The sequence below is a fragment of the Belonocnema kinseyi genome, chromosome 10 (assembly GCF_010883055.1).
Source record: "Belonocnema kinseyi isolate 2016_QV_RU_SX_M_011 chromosome 10, B_treatae_v1, whole genome shotgun sequence".
Lineage (NCBI taxonomy): Eukaryota > Metazoa > Arthropoda > Insecta > Hymenoptera > Cynipidae > Belonocnema > Belonocnema kinseyi.
In genome coordinates, this window is record NC_046666.1 from 109,528,172 (window position 1) to 109,546,896 (window position 18,725).

General features: G+C 31.7%; 1 protein-coding gene across 7 annotated transcripts in view; it reads left to right on the top strand.

Annotated features, from left to right (window-relative positions):
- The window catches only part of LOC117181487 (protein pangolin, isoforms A/H/I/S), a 786,230-nt gene that overhangs the window by 580,881 nt on the left and 186,624 nt on the right, over window positions 1–18,725 (top strand). For all 7 annotated transcript variants that reach the window (XR_004468130.1, XM_033374197.1, XM_033374196.1 and 4 more), the window contains one exon: window positions 15,194–15,331. Coding sequence is in view for 6 of the 7 variants with exons in the window: in XM_033374197.1 (XP_033230088.1) it covers window positions 15,194–15,331 (138 nt within the window). In the remaining variant the exon portion in view is untranslated. The remainder of the gene's footprint in view (window positions 1–15,193; window positions 15,332–18,725) is intronic.

The window sequence follows — 18,725 nt, forward strand, 5'->3', positions numbered from 1 at the left end:
GCTGAAGTTTTGACAGGCGTCATTTGAAGGATCAAGCTCGACGAAAATGGTTCACATTAGTGAATACTAATGCCATCTCTTAGAATTTTCAGGTACTTACCAAACTGCCTAGTACCATTAAGCGTAATTAATTGACTTATCGTTAACATGTGTATTTTCATCACGACATACAATTCATGCTAACAGCAATTATTACGAACAATTAGTAAACAAAACAGTGAGCACATTTTGGAAAAATTATCTCGTGTATACCATTAAGTATGATTAATTGATTTATCGTTACCATGTATATTTTCATTATAGCATTTAATACAAGGTAAGAGTGATTTTTATGAATAAATAATAAACAGAATAATGAGCAAATTGTAGAACAATAAACTGATGTGTACCGTTATTCTTATTAATATTTCTTACTAATAACTAAAATATTCAACGATATAGCACTACCTTTTCATATATATTTCGTTAATAAAATAAGCAAAATCTATCTGGAAAAAATACTGTTGCTCTCGATAATTTTACTGACTTCATTTCATAATTACAAAATTATAAGCCTGCATGTTCGAAAAATACGAGCTTTAATTGATTATAATATTCACAGTAATATCTAAAAATGAAATAGTATCCTATTCAATGTACCTAGCATCCACTAGTTAATTGTTCTAATATATCACTTCGGTCATGGTTTGAAAATTATTAACAAATAGTAGTATCACCGGAAAATGTATACCACTTGTTTCTTAGCTATTTAAAGTACACGGCATACACTACTTAATTGTTCTAATTTCTCAAAAATTTTAACATTTTGAACTTTCAAAATGGCGGGTAGTATCACGCGTGACCCTTGGAAAATAGGCTCATTGTACTTGTTTTGCATATAGAACACGATTGTGAAAACGGCAACTACTAGTTAATATAACGACCAAATATGTCATTAGCTCCCTGTCTGTGGGTACGGAATCATTCATTAGGAAGCATTGCAAATGTAACATAACTTCTTGTACTACTAGATTGGTATTTTTGTAATTATAATAAACTCTCCTAACACGAATTGCAGTAAAAGCATCCAAAAACTGCACATTCTATGGGTGATGGTAAGATTTTTATTTAAACAATTATTTATTTATTTATTTATTCGAAATGATGAAATATTCATTTTTAATCTATAATAAACCTGCCTAATGCTGTAAAAAATGCACACTTGATGGGTGATTGAAATCTAATTATTTAAACAATTGCTTATTTATTGATTAAAAATGATTGAATATTTATTTTTCCTGTATAATAAGCGCCCTGAATAGAAATTTCATCAAAAATGGCGAACTATTGCACATTTGATGAGTAATGGAGATTTATTTATTAAAACAATGATTTATTTATTAATTAAAAGTGGTTGATTATTATTAATTTGATAATTACATAATTTATTTATCACTATTAGTTGACTATTTCATTTCATTTATCTTCTTAGAACTGTCTCGTGTGATATCCATGAAACGAGTGATTTCCAAAAAACACAACTTTCGGATTTTCCGTGAAAAAAGACAAAAGAAAATAGGCATATTTGGAAGGTCATTGCTCGTGACCTATTGGGGGTAGGAAAATTTTTCTTAACTTACACACGATTAAGTCCTCTTATATTCATTCTCTAAGAACTTTCTTCTAAGACAACCCCAAAATGAGCTATTTACAAAAAACTAAACTCTGCACGGAAAAAAGTGCATTAATCTTTCCTGAATTATTCCTATAGTCGAGGATAAGAGCGAATCTTAAAAAAAATGTCATAGATATTGTATAAATTTCAGGATTTAATGTAAAACAAATGTATAATAACTCTACAAGAGTTCTACAAACTTCATATTGAACTCCGATTTAACAATGTTAATAAAATATATGATGAAATTCATGAAAAAACGTTGAAAACTTTGGTAGAAATCATATTTGAGGTATTGAAAGTTTGTGATACCATAATTATAAGGTCTAGATACCTCAATTCTGTTAAATGTATAGGAAAGTTTCGAAAACATGATGAAAAATCTCATAAAAATTCGATTCGAGGTATCGAGTGTTTGTGAAGTACTTCAATATAAGATCTATAGAACTCAGTTCTATAAAGTGCAAGTCCCTACTGTGCAAAGGTAGCGATATTCTCCGCGTCCCTCGCCCCCAGCCAAAGCTTTTGTTTAATGTTTAACATATTCCTCAATTTCCCTTCACGCCCTACAATTTTTTAATGATTTCAAATTATTTTAAATGATTTAAAAAATTTCAAGAAATTTCAAAAGAGTTTATGTATTATTTTGTAATTACAAAATATTTGCAAGTGTTTTAAAGTATTTAATGTACTTCAAAATAATTTAACGGGATTTAAACATTCTTTTCAATTAAAAAAAGAAAAAAAATTATAAATGAATTTCAAAATATTTCAAGTAATTTTAAAGAAGTTAAAAGATTTTGGAAGAATTCCAACAAGCAAAAAAAATTTCAAGAGATTTTAGAGACTTTAAAATAGTTTTAATGAGTCCAAGAGATTTTTAGTGATTTTTAGGGATTTTGTGCCATTTCAATGGATTTAATATGGTTTAAAAAGTTAGTAAAGGAATTTAAAAGGGATCATTCACAAATTACGTAACGCGTTTTTCTTTTGTATAAATAAAGATGATAATATTATTTCCGTGAAGTGAACAGTGATACAGCGATATGGAAAAAAGAAAAACGCGTTACGTAATTTGTCAATGATCCCAAATCTTAGAAAGCATTTTAAAACATTTTTAAAAAAATCTAAAGAATTTAAGGATTTTCATGCAATTTAAAAATATTTTTAAGTATTTAAACAGACTTTCAGGAATTTCAAGGGATTTAACCGGAGTTATTTCATTTAAAAAATATTAAAATTTATAAACGTATTTTGAAAGATTTCAAAATATTTAAAAGAGTTCAAGTTATTTTCAATGAATTTATGAGATTTTAACTGATTTTGAAGAATTTTTTTTTTAGGAATTTCGGTAGAATTTAAATGAGTTTTAAGATTTGAAAGTAATTTTAAAATATGAATAATGTTATTGAATTCGTTAAAGTCTGTTAAATATATTGAAATATTCGGGAATTTGTAGAATTCCTTTGAATTATAATAAATTTCTTAATCTATATATATATATATATATATATATATATTTTTAAATCGTATATCGTAAAATATTTTAAAATTTAGTTTAAATCTTGTTTAATCACATAAAATATTAAATTATAATTTGTAATGTTTTTAAAATCTAAAATCTTAGTACATATAGTATTATAGGCGTAGCATTATTTTGTATAGAATGGTTCATAGAAATTTGCAGGCGGCCGTGCACAGCTGTCGGTTATATTTCGGATTTTTTTTTATACTTCCAGATAAATTAGCCGAGAGGCTTTAGGCGTTAGGATTTAGGAATACGAAACTTATAGGGTTCGAACCCCGCGGTGAATAAAAATTTTCATAGCGTGTCATAGTAAATAATTGTGTACTTAAACATGTGAAAAAATATTGGAGTATAATAGTAATAATATAGAAAGTGAGACGATGGTCGTGGGGGCTAAAGCGTAGGCTTTGGACCCACTCCTTCGGCTTGCGGGTTCGATTCCCGCCTCGCACTCTGGAAGAGTCTCGGTGGCCCATGCGGTGAACACTAGCCTAGCAAGGGAGTTGTTCATCTCCGGAGAGTCGTGGGACCGGTACCTCTAGAGAAAAAGGTTTTCTCTAAGTACTTAAGGCTGTTGCTCTTGGTGGTTCGGAACCCACCTTAAACTGTAGGTCCCCCTTCCACCACCAAGTAAGTGTGTGGAGGGTGTTTAAAGGAATAGAGAAGGTGCAAGAAAAATGTAAACCCTTAGGAGACACATTAGAAGCTTCCACTACTACTACTACTACTAGTAATAATATAATAATACAAGAGATGAATTTTTGCAGCGAAAAATCGGTTATCATTTTATAGAAGTGTTTTCTATAGTATCGAGACTTCTTCGATATAGACTGTATTTTAGATTTTATAGAACTATTTTACGTTTTTCGTAACCTGCCTTTTAATAGAGATGATGTCACCTCGGCCTTTACATTTTATACAACTTTGTTACACATTTCGTTGCATAGTTCAACGCAATTTAAACGAAGACGATTTCAGCTTTTATTAAACTACCCATCGTATCCTCTACTATAGGATTAGTTCTATAAAATTTAATGGATTTTTTCCCGCGTGGACCTGTAAATTCAAGTCGAAATGGGTCACCTTTAGCAGGCAAATAATTGGGAAAATCGGAGTTTTTTTTTAAATCCGTAACTCCGAAACTATTAGTGATAAAACAACGTTTTTTTGGTTTTACGCAGAATTTTATCCACTTTAATTTTTGTAAGAACACTTTTACCTCTTAAATGGCCAGGAAAGCACTAATCGAATGGAATGTGATATTTTGCAATTTCTCCCAAAAAAATTTCCGTTTTCCGGGACGAAATTCTGTTCAGAGAAAGTGACCCCATATTATGCACCCCCAAATGAATTACTTAAGAGAAAAAATGCCTGCTCCAGAAACGGAATCTGGGGCTTCATAATCTCTGAAAATACAGTGAAACCTTTCAATAGCACTTCATTCTATAGCCCTTCCGAGAATTGACGGCGCGTCGCAGGTACGTATAACAGGAGATGCGTGGGGGCCGCCTCAAAATCGGCGCTATGAAGCGTTTCACTGTATGTATTTTTATAAGGTGAAAGCTTTTAAAAAATTCAGCTCAATGTAGTAAATACTTTGGCCGGAACTATGTTTGTTGTTCACAGATTGTCTGTTTTTTCAGAGGCTGTACTTTTGAAAAAAATGTTTATACGCAAGGAAAGTGTGGAATTGTGATCCCCAACATCTGCTGTACCCAAAACAATACTCAGATAATTTTTATTTCTGAATTAAGTTGGTAAAAAATGGCAAAAAGCAGGAAAAGGCTTTTTTTCTTATAAACAAATAGAATAACTTCGTTGAATTCATGCTTACAAAATTGCGGTTTCAATCCAAGATCAGTTATGAGTTCTGAATGAAGAAACAGAAAAAATAGCTCCACGATGATTAGGAGAAAAGATGATTTTTTTTGTAACCTTTACAGAAGGTGCAATTTTTAAGGTGTAGAGCTCACATTTTAACAATGTGTAGATAGATACTTCTAATATTTCTATTATAATGGTCCAAATTTTCATTTGTGAACTGAGTGATTGCAATCACGGTAAATTTACGGACTACGTGCAACTAATTGCGTGGCAGCGGAGTGGTGGGAGCATCTTGAATATGCGATGCATTCGCGCTCAAATTGAATTACCGTCTTCAAATTGCGTCGTCTGTCAAAATCTCGTGAACGAAGTAACACATTAAGACCATTTTTTTTAACTTGGGCTAACTTTTTGCACTGAATATGAATCCTACTCGGAGTCCTACGTCAAAAGTTTACAAACTGTATAAGTAATGCTTCAAATGTAGGGGGGTTCTTATGATTTTCATTAATTGCACAACTCCTGAATTCATTTTCCGATAGAATGTCAATTATATTTTATCGATTTAAAGCTTATTCAATTGTGTTTAAGAAAATTGGTATGAAATTTAAAACTTATTACTAGAGAAATGCAGGTCGTGACGTTTTATAAAAAAGCTGAGAAGCAAAGGACGGAACATATAAGCAAATTGTTCAATGTTTTTTTTTCTCAAGTACAGCGTATTTATTTAGTACAATAGGTATGGACATACAAAGATAAGAACAAATTTGTATATTTCTACTGTTCTCTAGTTTCTTGCGAGCACAAATTCGTATTCGCTTTCGTCGCTTTGCAAATTTATTCAATATGGAGAACGTCAAGAAACTTATGTCGGAAGAACTACAGTCCTTATCACAAGAGCGTATACACCATAATAGACGATCCTGTAGGTAAAAGGCGGCTGGGTCTAAGTTTTTCAGTAGTGGGGATAATCCCTTATTTCGTCATTTAGCAGAACTTTCAGTGGCGTTTATACAGGAGGATAACGACCCGAAACATCGCAGCCGCCTCTGTACACGATGTAAATAGGAAAGTGGCATCAGGAATTTGGATTGGCCTTCACAGTCTCCAGATGCCAATCCAATTAAAAATGTACGTTCTATCATAAAGAGGAAGCGCGTATTCAACCTGAAGCTATTCTCAACAACAATGGAGACTGGACGATTTACTAGGCACTGGCGAGAAAGTACAATTGATGAACTTTAAAGTACTACAATATTTTTTTAAATTCCATAAATCCATCTTACTGATATAGTGTGTCCGCTCTTGTGGTACAGACTGTATGTCTATATTTGTAATGCACGCATGTTTTTCGTATTATAAAATTCGTTTTCGCATTTATCTCCTTGTGTATATCTTGAACAGAATAAGTTCAAAGGTAGAAATTTTAGAAGAAGTGTTTACATGAAAAAATCTGGGCAGCTAAAACAGTGAAATAGTAACGATTATGATATAATTTTAATCATTTCTATTTTCATCAGCGCTATATTTACATTTTGGTTTTAGCTACATGAGTGTCAATCATTAACAATAATACGGAAAATAAAATTAATATAAGCATATTGCGTTTTAAGCCGCATACTTTTTACACTTACTATCAAATGATTGATAAATTTCAAACATATTGTAAAATATTTTCTATTTAATTAGCGCTCTATTTACAGTTTGGTTTCAGCCATAAGAATATCATTCATTAAGAATGATGCGGAAAATGAAACAGATATAAACAGATGTACATACGAAATATACAACATTAATATTTCGATTTCTTATTATTTGCAACTGGAAACCTGTTCCTCATACTGAAAAACTAATGTCCATTTTTTAAAATAATTGTTAAGTAACATTTAGAGGTGACACATTGCTTTAAAAGTTTTCGGTTGAATAATCGATCCAAGTTCATAAAATCGTCAACTGTCCAAGGAAATATTAACTTTTTCTGGGCACCTTTGTTACAGTAAGCGGATTATGGGGAAGTGCGAATTTTATGGTCTTGGTCTCATATTATTGAAACGGACGATAAGAATCCAGAGGTTTCTTCTACCCGTACTAGTCTACTGGCTGTTTTTCTAAACTTCTAAACATTTTCAACGAGAGGATTTGTTTCAGATACGTAGATCTGTCGAGTGTAAAGGAGCATTCATAAGTTTTCCTCTACTACATATTTGTGTATTATCTTTCTCAGTCTTACCTGCATTTTATTTGTATCTCTTTCACTTGTGAATACCGTACCTTATGGATATTCCTTTATAAAGGTGCAAACTATGACAATGATTGAATTTGCAGACAGAAGTTTCCGAACATCAGTAGGAAGAGGTACGTGCGCGTAATTGAAAATAATAATTTGTTTAAACAATTTTTATAGAAAAGTAATTGTTATTGATGATTTTTATCGATAGAAACATTTTTTAAGTTTAAACATTTCTGATGCTTCAAATTTCACATTTCTTAAATAATTAAAAATAATTATTTGTTTAAACAATTTTTATAAAATATTAATTGTTACTAAATATTTCTATCGATAAAACAAGTTATTAGTTACAAAATTTTGGACGCTGCATAATTTTAAATGTTTAAATAATTAAAAATAATTATGGGTAATTCCATAGAAATAGGGAAACTTTTTGTCCTCGGCAATTTTCTCATAAATAATTGGTTATTTTTCAAATTTTAAGTATACTAAGTAAAAGATTAAAAATGATTCTTTGTATAAACCTAATTTAATTTTAAACAAAAATCAACGTTTTTCAACCATTCTTTCCTAAATGCCCCTGACGTCAGTATCTAGTAGTGCCCTTGCTTCAGATTATAGTATCTGAATACCTAAATTTTAAAATCCATTTGGTCAATAACAAATTAACTTAAATAAGACTACTAATGATTAGACATATTATGTAGTAACACATTTTTATCTTTAATTAGAAAAAAAAACAATATTTCATTTCAAGTCAACAGAGTGTCCGAAACTTGAACCGTCAGGCCCTAGCCATTTTGTGAAACAGTGCTATCGTGATAGATGTAGGGAGTGCACGTGTTTTGTTAGTCACTTTGTCAGTCCCTAGGTAAGTAATTTGATTAATAATTAAATTTTTTTGTTTTTTTATTAGAATTAATTATTAATGGTTTGATAGTCTAGTTCAATAGATAACATCAGAATAGTGATTATTTAATTTCAAGCAGCGTATTGTTTAATTTCTTAACTAAATCGTCAGTCCATACATCGTCAGTCCCTTACTCTGAATGTAACTAGGGACTGACGAAGGGGTCAGGGACTGACGTTCATTTCATTTTCACTTCTAACTTATATTAAAAAAGTGATACAAGTTTATTTGTTATACACACATGTTAAGTAGTTGTTTTTTGTATTACAGACAACATGCCGCCAAAGAATAAGTCAAATTCGTCCGAAAAAGAGATAGCTTTAAAAAAGTCAATTGCTGCTAAGGCAAGATTAGCGAAAATCAAAAGTGACCCGGTTTTATTGGCTGAATACAAGGAAAAAGAAAGATTAAAATATCTGAAAAAAGGAGAAAGGCCAGCTAAAATGTATTAAAGATATGACTCCAAGAGAGCAGAGAACAATTCGAAAAAAGTGGAAAGAGTACTTATCTGATTATAGGCACAGCCAACAACTTAAACAAGCCCGTATTAATTACCTTCCAGAAAATACGCGATCCTCATCTGGCGTTAAAGTTTTTGAGAAAAATGAACTTGCAGAACCTGTAAACGTTGAGAACCGAAATTTGCAAAATGTTAGACGAGGTGAAGCCAAAAAAAGAAGTTTTTGTCAGCGGAAGTTACGAAATGCATTATTGAAGGACAAGACTGCAAAAGTTGAAGAATTGAAGAAGAAACTTAACACTAAGCATAAGAAATATATTAGGCTGAAAAAAAGGTTAGAAAACAAACAATGGATTTACACCAAGAACTAAAATTAAAAACATGGCAGAAGACCCGAATCAAAGTAAAGAATTGGTCAAATATGCGTTATTTGTTAAAGTGTTACGTACCCAAATCACATAAAATTATGCAAAAGCTACAAATCACAAAGAAAAGTATAATTTGCATAAAAAGTTTCTAAAAACAAATACCTTGACTGTTGCGTATTCCTTATTTTGTAGGTTACGTCCATTCTGGATTGTGCCCCCCAAGCTCACAAACCGTGATATTTGCGCCTGCATTGTACATGAAAATATTAATCTCAAACTTTCCGCTTTGAAAAGGGCAAAAGTTCTTGGATTTGATAACCACCAATCAGCATTACAGATACTCTGTTGTGATCGCTACTCTAAAAATTTTTTAAATAGAGAGTGTAATGACTGCTTCTCCAAAACTTTACCTTATACAGAATTTGACAACCGTGAAGATATCTTAGTTGCACAGTGGAATCACGGGAAAGAGATGTTTAAAGACCCAAAGACTAAGAAAGAACGTTTTGTATCAAATTATAACAAAGAAAAGGTGAGTTTTAAACCTCGGGATTTGATAATAAAACTGGAAGCTGATCTTTTAAAACTGTTTAATCATGCAGTGAACATTGTTCACCAGCATCAAACCTTGACATCTCTAAAACAGTCACTCACAGAAAAAGACACAATAATTCACATGGATTTTTCTGAAAACTATGTGACTAAATGTAACCAGGAGATACAATCCTTTCCTTTTGGGGGTTCCAGAACACAAATCTCTTTGCACACCGTGGTTGTTTACACAAAAGGCTCGACAACTTCTTATTGTACTGTTTCTTCAAATTTAGCCCACAATGTTACAGGTATTTGGGCACCTGATCAAAGAGAATGAACGTAACCCACAAAGTTTTTAGGGGACTCTTATGGTTCATCAAGTTACGGGCGGCGTGAGAAGTCCAAACAAAGTCTTTATGAAATCACTAAGTTGTTACTGCAATAAGGCTTGTGAACACTACAAATTAGACAGTCTAGAATACAACGTCAAAACAGATAGCCTAAAAGTATCCGATGTTTTCACTGATTCAGAAGAGGAGATAAATCCTATTCAAAACTCAAGCAAAATTGAAACTGAGGTGCAAACTGACCTTAGTCAGAACCAGAGTGATAAATCAAAAGTAACTTACTGTAGTGTTGATTATGTTCTAGTCAAACTGCTGTCAAAAAACAAAGAATATCGTTATGCGGCAATTTGTTCGAGTTATGATGAAGATGAAGGAGAATTAACGGTAACCTTTCTTAAAATATATAATAAAAAAGAGAACCTCTTTAAATTAGACAAAACTGATGTCGCAGATGTACCTTATGGAGATGTAATTAAAACACTTCCAATTCCTAATATGATTGTTAAAGGTGTAGAGTATTTTACAAATTTAAAAAAGCTATTGATGTTTTTGAAAAGTGAGAATTTTTATTACTACCTCTTAATATGATTCAAGCTTAAAGCTTCGTGAGGATTTAATTAAAATAAATGACTGATTATAATTTAAAAACAATATTATTACTCTGTTTTTGTCCATCTCAATATTAATATGTAATTATTTTAACATACGTGGTAGATAAACTTAATACAACATATTTATACTGGCTTTATTACTATAGTTATAGTTTATCATTAGTTCCTAGCCGTAATTGTCAGTCCCTAGATTTTATAATTTACAAAGTCTTCAATTTCTCCTAAAATACTAAGTTAAGTGACTGGCCCTTTTAGATATGGTGTAATAAATTAGTCACCTACCATATAAGCCACATAGGAGCCTAGAAGGTCCTTAAAAATGATGAAGACAAATTATATCCTAAAGTTAGCCTATATTTGTGGAATCATCCTTATTTGTTTAAATAATATTAATTAAAAAATAAATCAGCTGATTTAAAGATTCTATTTATAATAATTTTGAATACAAAACTCATATTTACTGTATTTACGATTGGGATATATATTTTGAGATTTTGTAGGTGTAGAGTATAGTAGACCATTAATCATTAATGGATGAGCCGAGGCACCACGCCCACCATAAAATAAGTAATTTATGGACTACCTCAGTAGCTGACGGACAATTTATTTCTGGTTTTTGGTTAAAATCTGATTAATATAAAAATAAAAATTTTACGATTTTCATAAGGTCGCATCCGAAATCTATGAGCCTCAACTGTTGTAATTTTTAGCGATAACAAACAATATTTAGGGCCTGAAGCAAGCCCATGAAAATCATGTTTTTAAGCAAAAACAGCCATGTTTGACACTTGAAAAATAATCCTAATAAGAATTTTTTTTAAATATTTTTTTTTGAAAAGCACTTACTGCATTACTGAATAAGGAGTTTCCAAAATTTCATGAGATTATATAAATAATTTATATGTTAGATTTAAGCATGAAGAAAAATGAACGTTTTTCTATGTTAAACTCCATAAGAAATTAATAACCTTGGTGTCTCCTCTAAATATTATTTAAAAATTATTTTTAAAAATGGACATTAGTTTTTCAGTATGAGGAACAGGTTTCCAGTTCCACACACACTAAAATTATTCTAAACAATCCTTCCTTTATTGCTATGGACAATAAATTGTTCATTCAATACACATTTCTTCCAACATTAATGAAGAAAGTCGAAAACATTGAGTGATTAATTAAGTACATTTCCGCAAAACGTTTTACCTGCGTTTAACGAACAATAAAATTAGCATTTTATACACATTTCTTAAAACAAATAATCTTGTCTCAAAACATCAATTTTTGTTTATATGTCGAAAATATTCGTCTTGCAACATCAAATGTAGTCTGGTTCCGTCTCACGAGCTAGACGTACAGAAAAACTTGAAATTGTTTTGGATTAGTATTTACCCAAGGCAAAATCATGACCAAATATTTTTACCCAAAGACACAAAAAATAAAAAAAATAAAATTTTTTGGTCAAACTATATAAAATACGAAAAAATATGAACAAACAAGAATGGTGCTCCTAAAAAGATCTACAAATTTGTTCTTAATCAATTTTTTATAGGACGCGTAGTTTTTGTTTTATTCGTAAAAAAAAAACAATTTTAAAAATAGAAAATTAATATTTTCAGACAATCGACATTAGCTACGAAAAAAGTTGATAGACATAATTTGTTCACCCAAAAAAGAGCTAAAAATTTGTAAATAATCATTTTTTGATAGGATTATGTAGTTATTTTTAATCGTAAAAAATACAAGGCACAAGAAAATACGAATAGACAAAAATTGCGCATGAAAAAAAGATCTGCCAATTCGTTAGCAATTATTTTTTTCTAAGACGCTAGTTTTTGTTTCAATCGTAAAAAATCAAATTAAAAATCAAATAATTAAATTTATAGACAAGTGGCACAAGCTATGAAAAAATTAATAGACAAAGTTGCTCGTCCAAAAAAGAGTTAAAAATTTGTCATCAATAATTTTTTGATTGTACCCGTAGTTTTTATTTTAATCGTAAAAATAGCATTAAAAATAAAAAACTATATTTTTGGGAAAACCACACAAGAGACGAAAAAAAAAGTAAGACAAAAGTTGTTTAACAAAAAAAGATCTGAAAATTTTGTATAAAATTTTGTTACAAAAATACATTTAAGATAAAAGAAATTAACTTTTCAGGAAAACGACACAAGCTACAATAACATTTTATTTGATACAATTTTCGCCTAAATTATATCTACACATCTTCTTAGCACCACTTTACGCTAGGATGCCCATTTTTGGCTAGTATCGTGAAAAATAACATTGAAAATAAAGAAAAAAATGAAAATATGTCTGTTACAATACCAATGCATATTATAAATGGTAAAAATATAAATTTATTGAAATGATATATTTTCAAAGTAGCTGAGAATAAAATTAATGCAAAATAAGGAAAAAATATTAAGGTTTTCATGAGAAATAAAATTTGTACTTTATTTTGAAATATCTGAATAAGAAATCGTGGGCCGAGGTACAGAACTAAATATAGTATGCATTTCATATAATAGTGTTGCAAAATATAGAAGAGTTTGCATTTTGGACAAAATCGAGTGCGAAGAAAGAGATACGTGATGAGAATGTATTCGTTAAAGCTGAAGGAGCTTTAACAAAAGAGAACAAATAATCATCAAACTGCAGTTGTCGATGCTTTGACGTTTAATTTTAAAGGTATGTGCACAACTGTGGGTCAAGTACAAAGACGAAACGCGCAGCGCGAGCTAAATGCATTATCAAACGTGAGAACCAAAAGTTGCGCGCTGTAGGCCCGCACACACTTGCAAGCCGCGCGCATAGCGCGCAATGAGAATATGCCCGCGCAGAAGGTAGATTTTTTATAATTAGTTTACACTATTTTTTATAAACACTACACAACTTTTACAGTTGCGTATTTATTTATCAATTCTTTGTAGCAATTGTAAGTTTAGTCATTATCTAAAAAAACTTGTTTAAATATGAGTATTAACTTGATTTCAACAGAACTTTCTGAAAGAAATTTCATGGACAAACTTTCGTTTCTGTAATCTTTTTAAGGTTGGGGATGGAGCTCCGGAAAATTTTGTCGTATTTCAAGTGACTAGTCCGGCAAATTATTGTGTAAATAAGGAACTTTCTGTTTCGATAGTATTGTTTGTTACTTTGGAAAAATAGTACAATATTTTACTATGTTATCAGAAAATAAGGAATATTAAGTTGTAAATACACACAAAGTTTAATATAATCAAGAACATTACGCACTAAAAGCACATTTAAGAATCGCTCATCGCCTCACTATTCCTTGAATAATATACTTTATCGCTAATTTGCGAATTGTCTAGCAGATGGCAGCACTTCAGATTCGAATCACGAATCCTGAACTTCCCGATTGCTTGATCTTCTTTTATATCATATTTTGAGGTTAGACCTCTCAATTTTTTTACATGGAGACTTGCGTATTTGGCCGTATCTCAGGATAAAGGCCAACCAACATAAACTGCACACACACCAAACCTACAATAGACGAAAATTTTTCCTTCCTCTACTGGGTTAGTAATTTTCGACATGGTCGATTGACTACAAGAAACCAGCGCCACGGTGTGGATACACATTTACTGGCGCGCATAAGAAGAAGAAGAAGAAGAAGAAGAAGAAGAAGAAGAAGAAAGGGGGACTTGAAAAGGGGTTCGAGATGTGACAGATCACTCTTGTGTGAACAGTCAGTAACACGCGTATTTTTTAAAGGTAGACTTGGAAATGCTTAAAGTCACGACCCCAACCCATTTCCAATGTTTTGATGGGGACAGATGCCTGCCTAGTCACAGATACATTTTTTGCTTCCTTAAGTCACATTTTTGAGTAAATAATCTCATTACAAAAATATTGGCAGTGAAGTCCTTATGGCGTGCTACCTTTTAAATATCTAGAGTCAGTATGTCAACCTTAGCTGTAAATTAAATTTCTGTACAAACAAAATTGAAAAATAAATACCTTAACCTTCGGAGAACACACTGGGTCAATTTATACCACAAAAAATTTGTTAATGACGAAATTTTTTAAAGAAATTTGAAAAGTGGGCGGTCTCTTAGGCTTTGATAATGTAGTTTGAGGTCCAACTATTGTTTCAAATTCATGCTATAGTCTGCAGAGCTGTCTGCCGTCCTTGATAAGCGTTAGACCCGTGATCGAAAAATAGGTTTGTTCTCGGAGGGTTAACTACTTTTTTTTCATGACGTAGAAACTATCTTTTCAAATTAGTTACGTTGTCTAGGGCGAAGTGTGACTTTGAACAAATCCTTTATCACAGATTGCAATTGTAGCAAGTTGTAGCATATTATTCATTTTCTACTCCAATTATTTCAATGTGGAACACGACGCTTCCATTCCATACATCATACCGCATCGACCAAACGCGACATGGAGCTGTATGGAATGGAGGTATCGTATATGCAATATTTTAACCTTAATATAAATTCATTAAATAAAAATTTTTTACATGTAATAACATTTTCAGTGATTATAGCTTGGTTAGAATTCGAAGTCTTTCATCTCGTAATTTGGGATAAATAGCCCAGAATCGTTGAATCGGCTATTTATATCGAAGTGTCGTGACTAATATAAAGGGTCTAAAATTTAAGGTCAATGATTACGTACCAAATTAACTGTAAGGAATGCTTCTGTTACGCTACTTGAATACATAAAATGATGTAATTTTCGAATTTTTTCTTTATTTTCAGTGATCTCTATAGATTTTCACCAACGGGCCTAATGCCGCCACATCCAGGCTTAAGTCCGCACGCACATGCATTAGCATCTCATGCACTAGTATCTTCTGCGCCAAAAACGGAGCATTCCAATCTAGATCTCAATCATAGGTAAGTTTTGAATTCTCATCGAATTATTTAGAACTCACTGGTGGTTATAATATGAATATAATATGAATATCAGGGCAGAAACTATAGAGGTATTAGAAACGCAATTGAGATAGAACGCCATCCACGGCAAGCACCCCGAAACGTTAGATCAACACGAAGTAGATTGTGAAGTATTCAATATTTTTCTGAGATTTTGGCCGATGTTTAAGTATAATAGCGGTAAAATACGAACTCCAAACTACACCATGATTCTAATTTTGTACTTACATCATCGCAAAGGATTTCAAATAACTTGTTAAATTAACTTATAACATCCTCATATCATCAGTCCCTTGACTATGTCAATGGTATGATGAAAACCCGGGTTCACCCGAGAACAAGTTTAAAAAAAATATAATATGCCTCGTTGGCTCAGTTGGTTAGGAGTTTAGACTTCACTTCGGAAGTCCGGGGTTCAATCACTGAGCCGCTACCTCTGGAAATTTTCCTATGATTCTTTTCCGAGGTTCTGGTGGTGCGGATCCCACTTTAAAATGTGGGTCACTCCATCGTGCAGTTAACTGAAAACCAGTCCATGAAAGATAGGGTAAAAACCAGACATTACCTAATTTATCTAATTAGGCACACTGCTCTTATCAGATCACTTGATTGCATTACAAAAATGCATCCGTGACTGATAACACAGGCTTGCAAATAATGGGGTCATGTCAGTTGTTGGAAAGTGGAGGGTCATTTCCGAAGTATTTTTTTACGTATAATCCGAATCCGGGGTCAGAATTGGCCTATCATGTCAGGATTTTAAGATATTTGAGTTTATGTACCCAAAAAAATGGCGTTTTGGCTACTTTTGAGGTTTTGGAAAGAAGACGACAATTTTTTGGGGATTTTTTCTTTAGTTGTATTATATAGTACTGCTCTTTCTCTTTAATTTGAGAGTCGCAGAGTTCAATTGTCACTTTTCTTTGCCAAGTTACGCCAATTTGAAATTACGAGATATGTCCCATTATGTCTTGAGCATTTGCTTTAAATACCACAGGCGATTTTAATTCGGTTTTCAAATTTCCCGCGCTCGAGATCTTGCGCCGATTGGTCAAAGGCTTCGAAACTCAGAAGACGTGCGCAAAATATACGTATAACCAAATTCTGAAAAAAAGGTTATGTTCCCGAGGATTCACCGCGCATTTCAAATAAATAATTAGTTACGAATTAAAAAAAATGAACACAACATTAGAATTGTTCATAAATACATTCGAGACGTGCATTAAGTACTTTTTCAAAAATTGGAGTTGGTGTACACTAAACTAATGTAACGGTACGTGAGTGATATTTGACGTTTGACAAGTGTCAAAATCGTTTTGTACTTCGATCTTAATTAATTAAATAAAGTGAATATCTGCAGGTTTTACGTAATTAATTGATGATAAAATCTGTTGGTTTACTTATTGAATAAAATATGGGAATCAAACGCTTCTGACTAACTGCAACGAAAATTGTAATCCGCATTATTATAAAAATTGCATCGATGAATCTGAGATTCAAATGATGAGAGGTAAGAAGCGGCGAATTATTCTTATAAGCTGGCTGTTCAGCGACCTTGAAAATTTCGTATCTGCTGCAATAGAATGTTAAAGCATACATTTTTTGTGATATTTGTCATAGAAATTATAATTATGAGAATAAAAAGGTCTATTAGAATGAGCCATGGCCATATAACGGAATGAGTTTCACCACTGGGTTTTTGAGTATACACCATATTACAAAGCATTAATAAAGATTTCAAAATGTTTCAGAGATTTTAAAATATTTAAAAAGATTTTTAACATTTTATAAAGGCGTATTTATCAGATTTTAAATATTTGATAACAATTTCACAAAGATTTTTAAACATTTAAAAGATGTAAAGGGTTTCAAAGATTTTGAAACATTTGGAAGATTTGAAAAGGTTTCAACACATTTTAGAAGATTTTTTTACTAATTATAGATTTAAAATAATTCAGTGATATCAACGAATAAAAAAGAGTTCGCAAACAAAGATTTAAGAAAAATTTCTCAAAGAAACCACGTAAAATGTTACCAATTTTTACTTCTTCGATTTTGGTCAGGAAATTGTAAGTCAATTTATTTGAACTTTTATATGCTTGATCTCTTATCAGTGAATATTGCATTTATCGAATTTTTATATCAGAAATGTTTTGCAAAAGTTTTAGGCATTTAAAAAATCGCATAAAATGGCAATATTAGGAGGATCATTGTAAGCCTCGGATATACTTGTGTAACTTGATATTTTGAAGAAACATTTTTGCAACTTTTGAGAACAGATTTTCTAGAAAAAAAATGAATAAAATTTTTATTTAATTGAGAAAATAGTAAGAAAAGCTTATGAAAAATGACACATTTAAGTTGAACACCTTTTGAAGGGACTGCAGGTGTACGGCTGCAAAAAAAAATGACCCTCGGTCGGGCCTCTCATTGTGCACCGTAGTTTCTGGGTCCCAAAATACGGTCACTGAACATGAGTAGAATGACAGAGTAATAATAAGTTAATAAATCTATAACTGCTCTCGGGGTCGAACCTGTATCTGCTGTTAGACTGCTCTATTTTAAATGAGGAAACTTTGAAGCAGTAGAGCATCGGCTAAAAATATTTTTTTTTGCAAACGAAAAAACATGGGTAAGCTTATGAAAATTTCCTCTATAGTATGTAATCCGTATTTATATTCCAAATTTTATTTAATTCTATGTTTTTATTTTTTAGTAGAGATGTTGATTTTTAAATTTCTTAACTTGTGGAGTTTTTGAAGATTTATTTTTGTATTGTCTTTCTACAAATAATTTTCATTTCCCGGGACTTTTTAGACACCCTGTATAATCCATAAATTATACCGAATCCTTTGTCCGAAAAGTGAAGACGTATACTTGCTCCATTAATCTAATGCTGCTTTCACCAGAGGAAGTGGCCAGTTTTCGAGGAGGGAAGGAAAAAGAGTGGGAAAAAGCTCCAGGAATTACTGACATTCAAAAAGCCCAATGCTCGGAAATTAGAACTTGGACAAAGCAACGACAGGAAACTTTACATCGCAAATGCATCCAGACATCCATGGAAAGAAGTAACAGTGGAGCCTATCGTAGTTATTTTCCACCCCCCCCCCTCCATAGAAAACACGTGCTTTTCTTATGAGAAACATTTTGTAAACAAAATTATTTATAAAAACAAAGTTTAACATTTTTATTCATATAAGTCATCAGATTGAATAGAAGGTGACACTAGCCATGTATGTAAATTATCTATTCTAGGCAAACAATTTTCTTCAGCTTCTTGCCAATCGAGTTGACAAGTGTATACAGAATAAACGTATATCAATGTAAAATAACGTACCGCCGACGACCCCCCTCC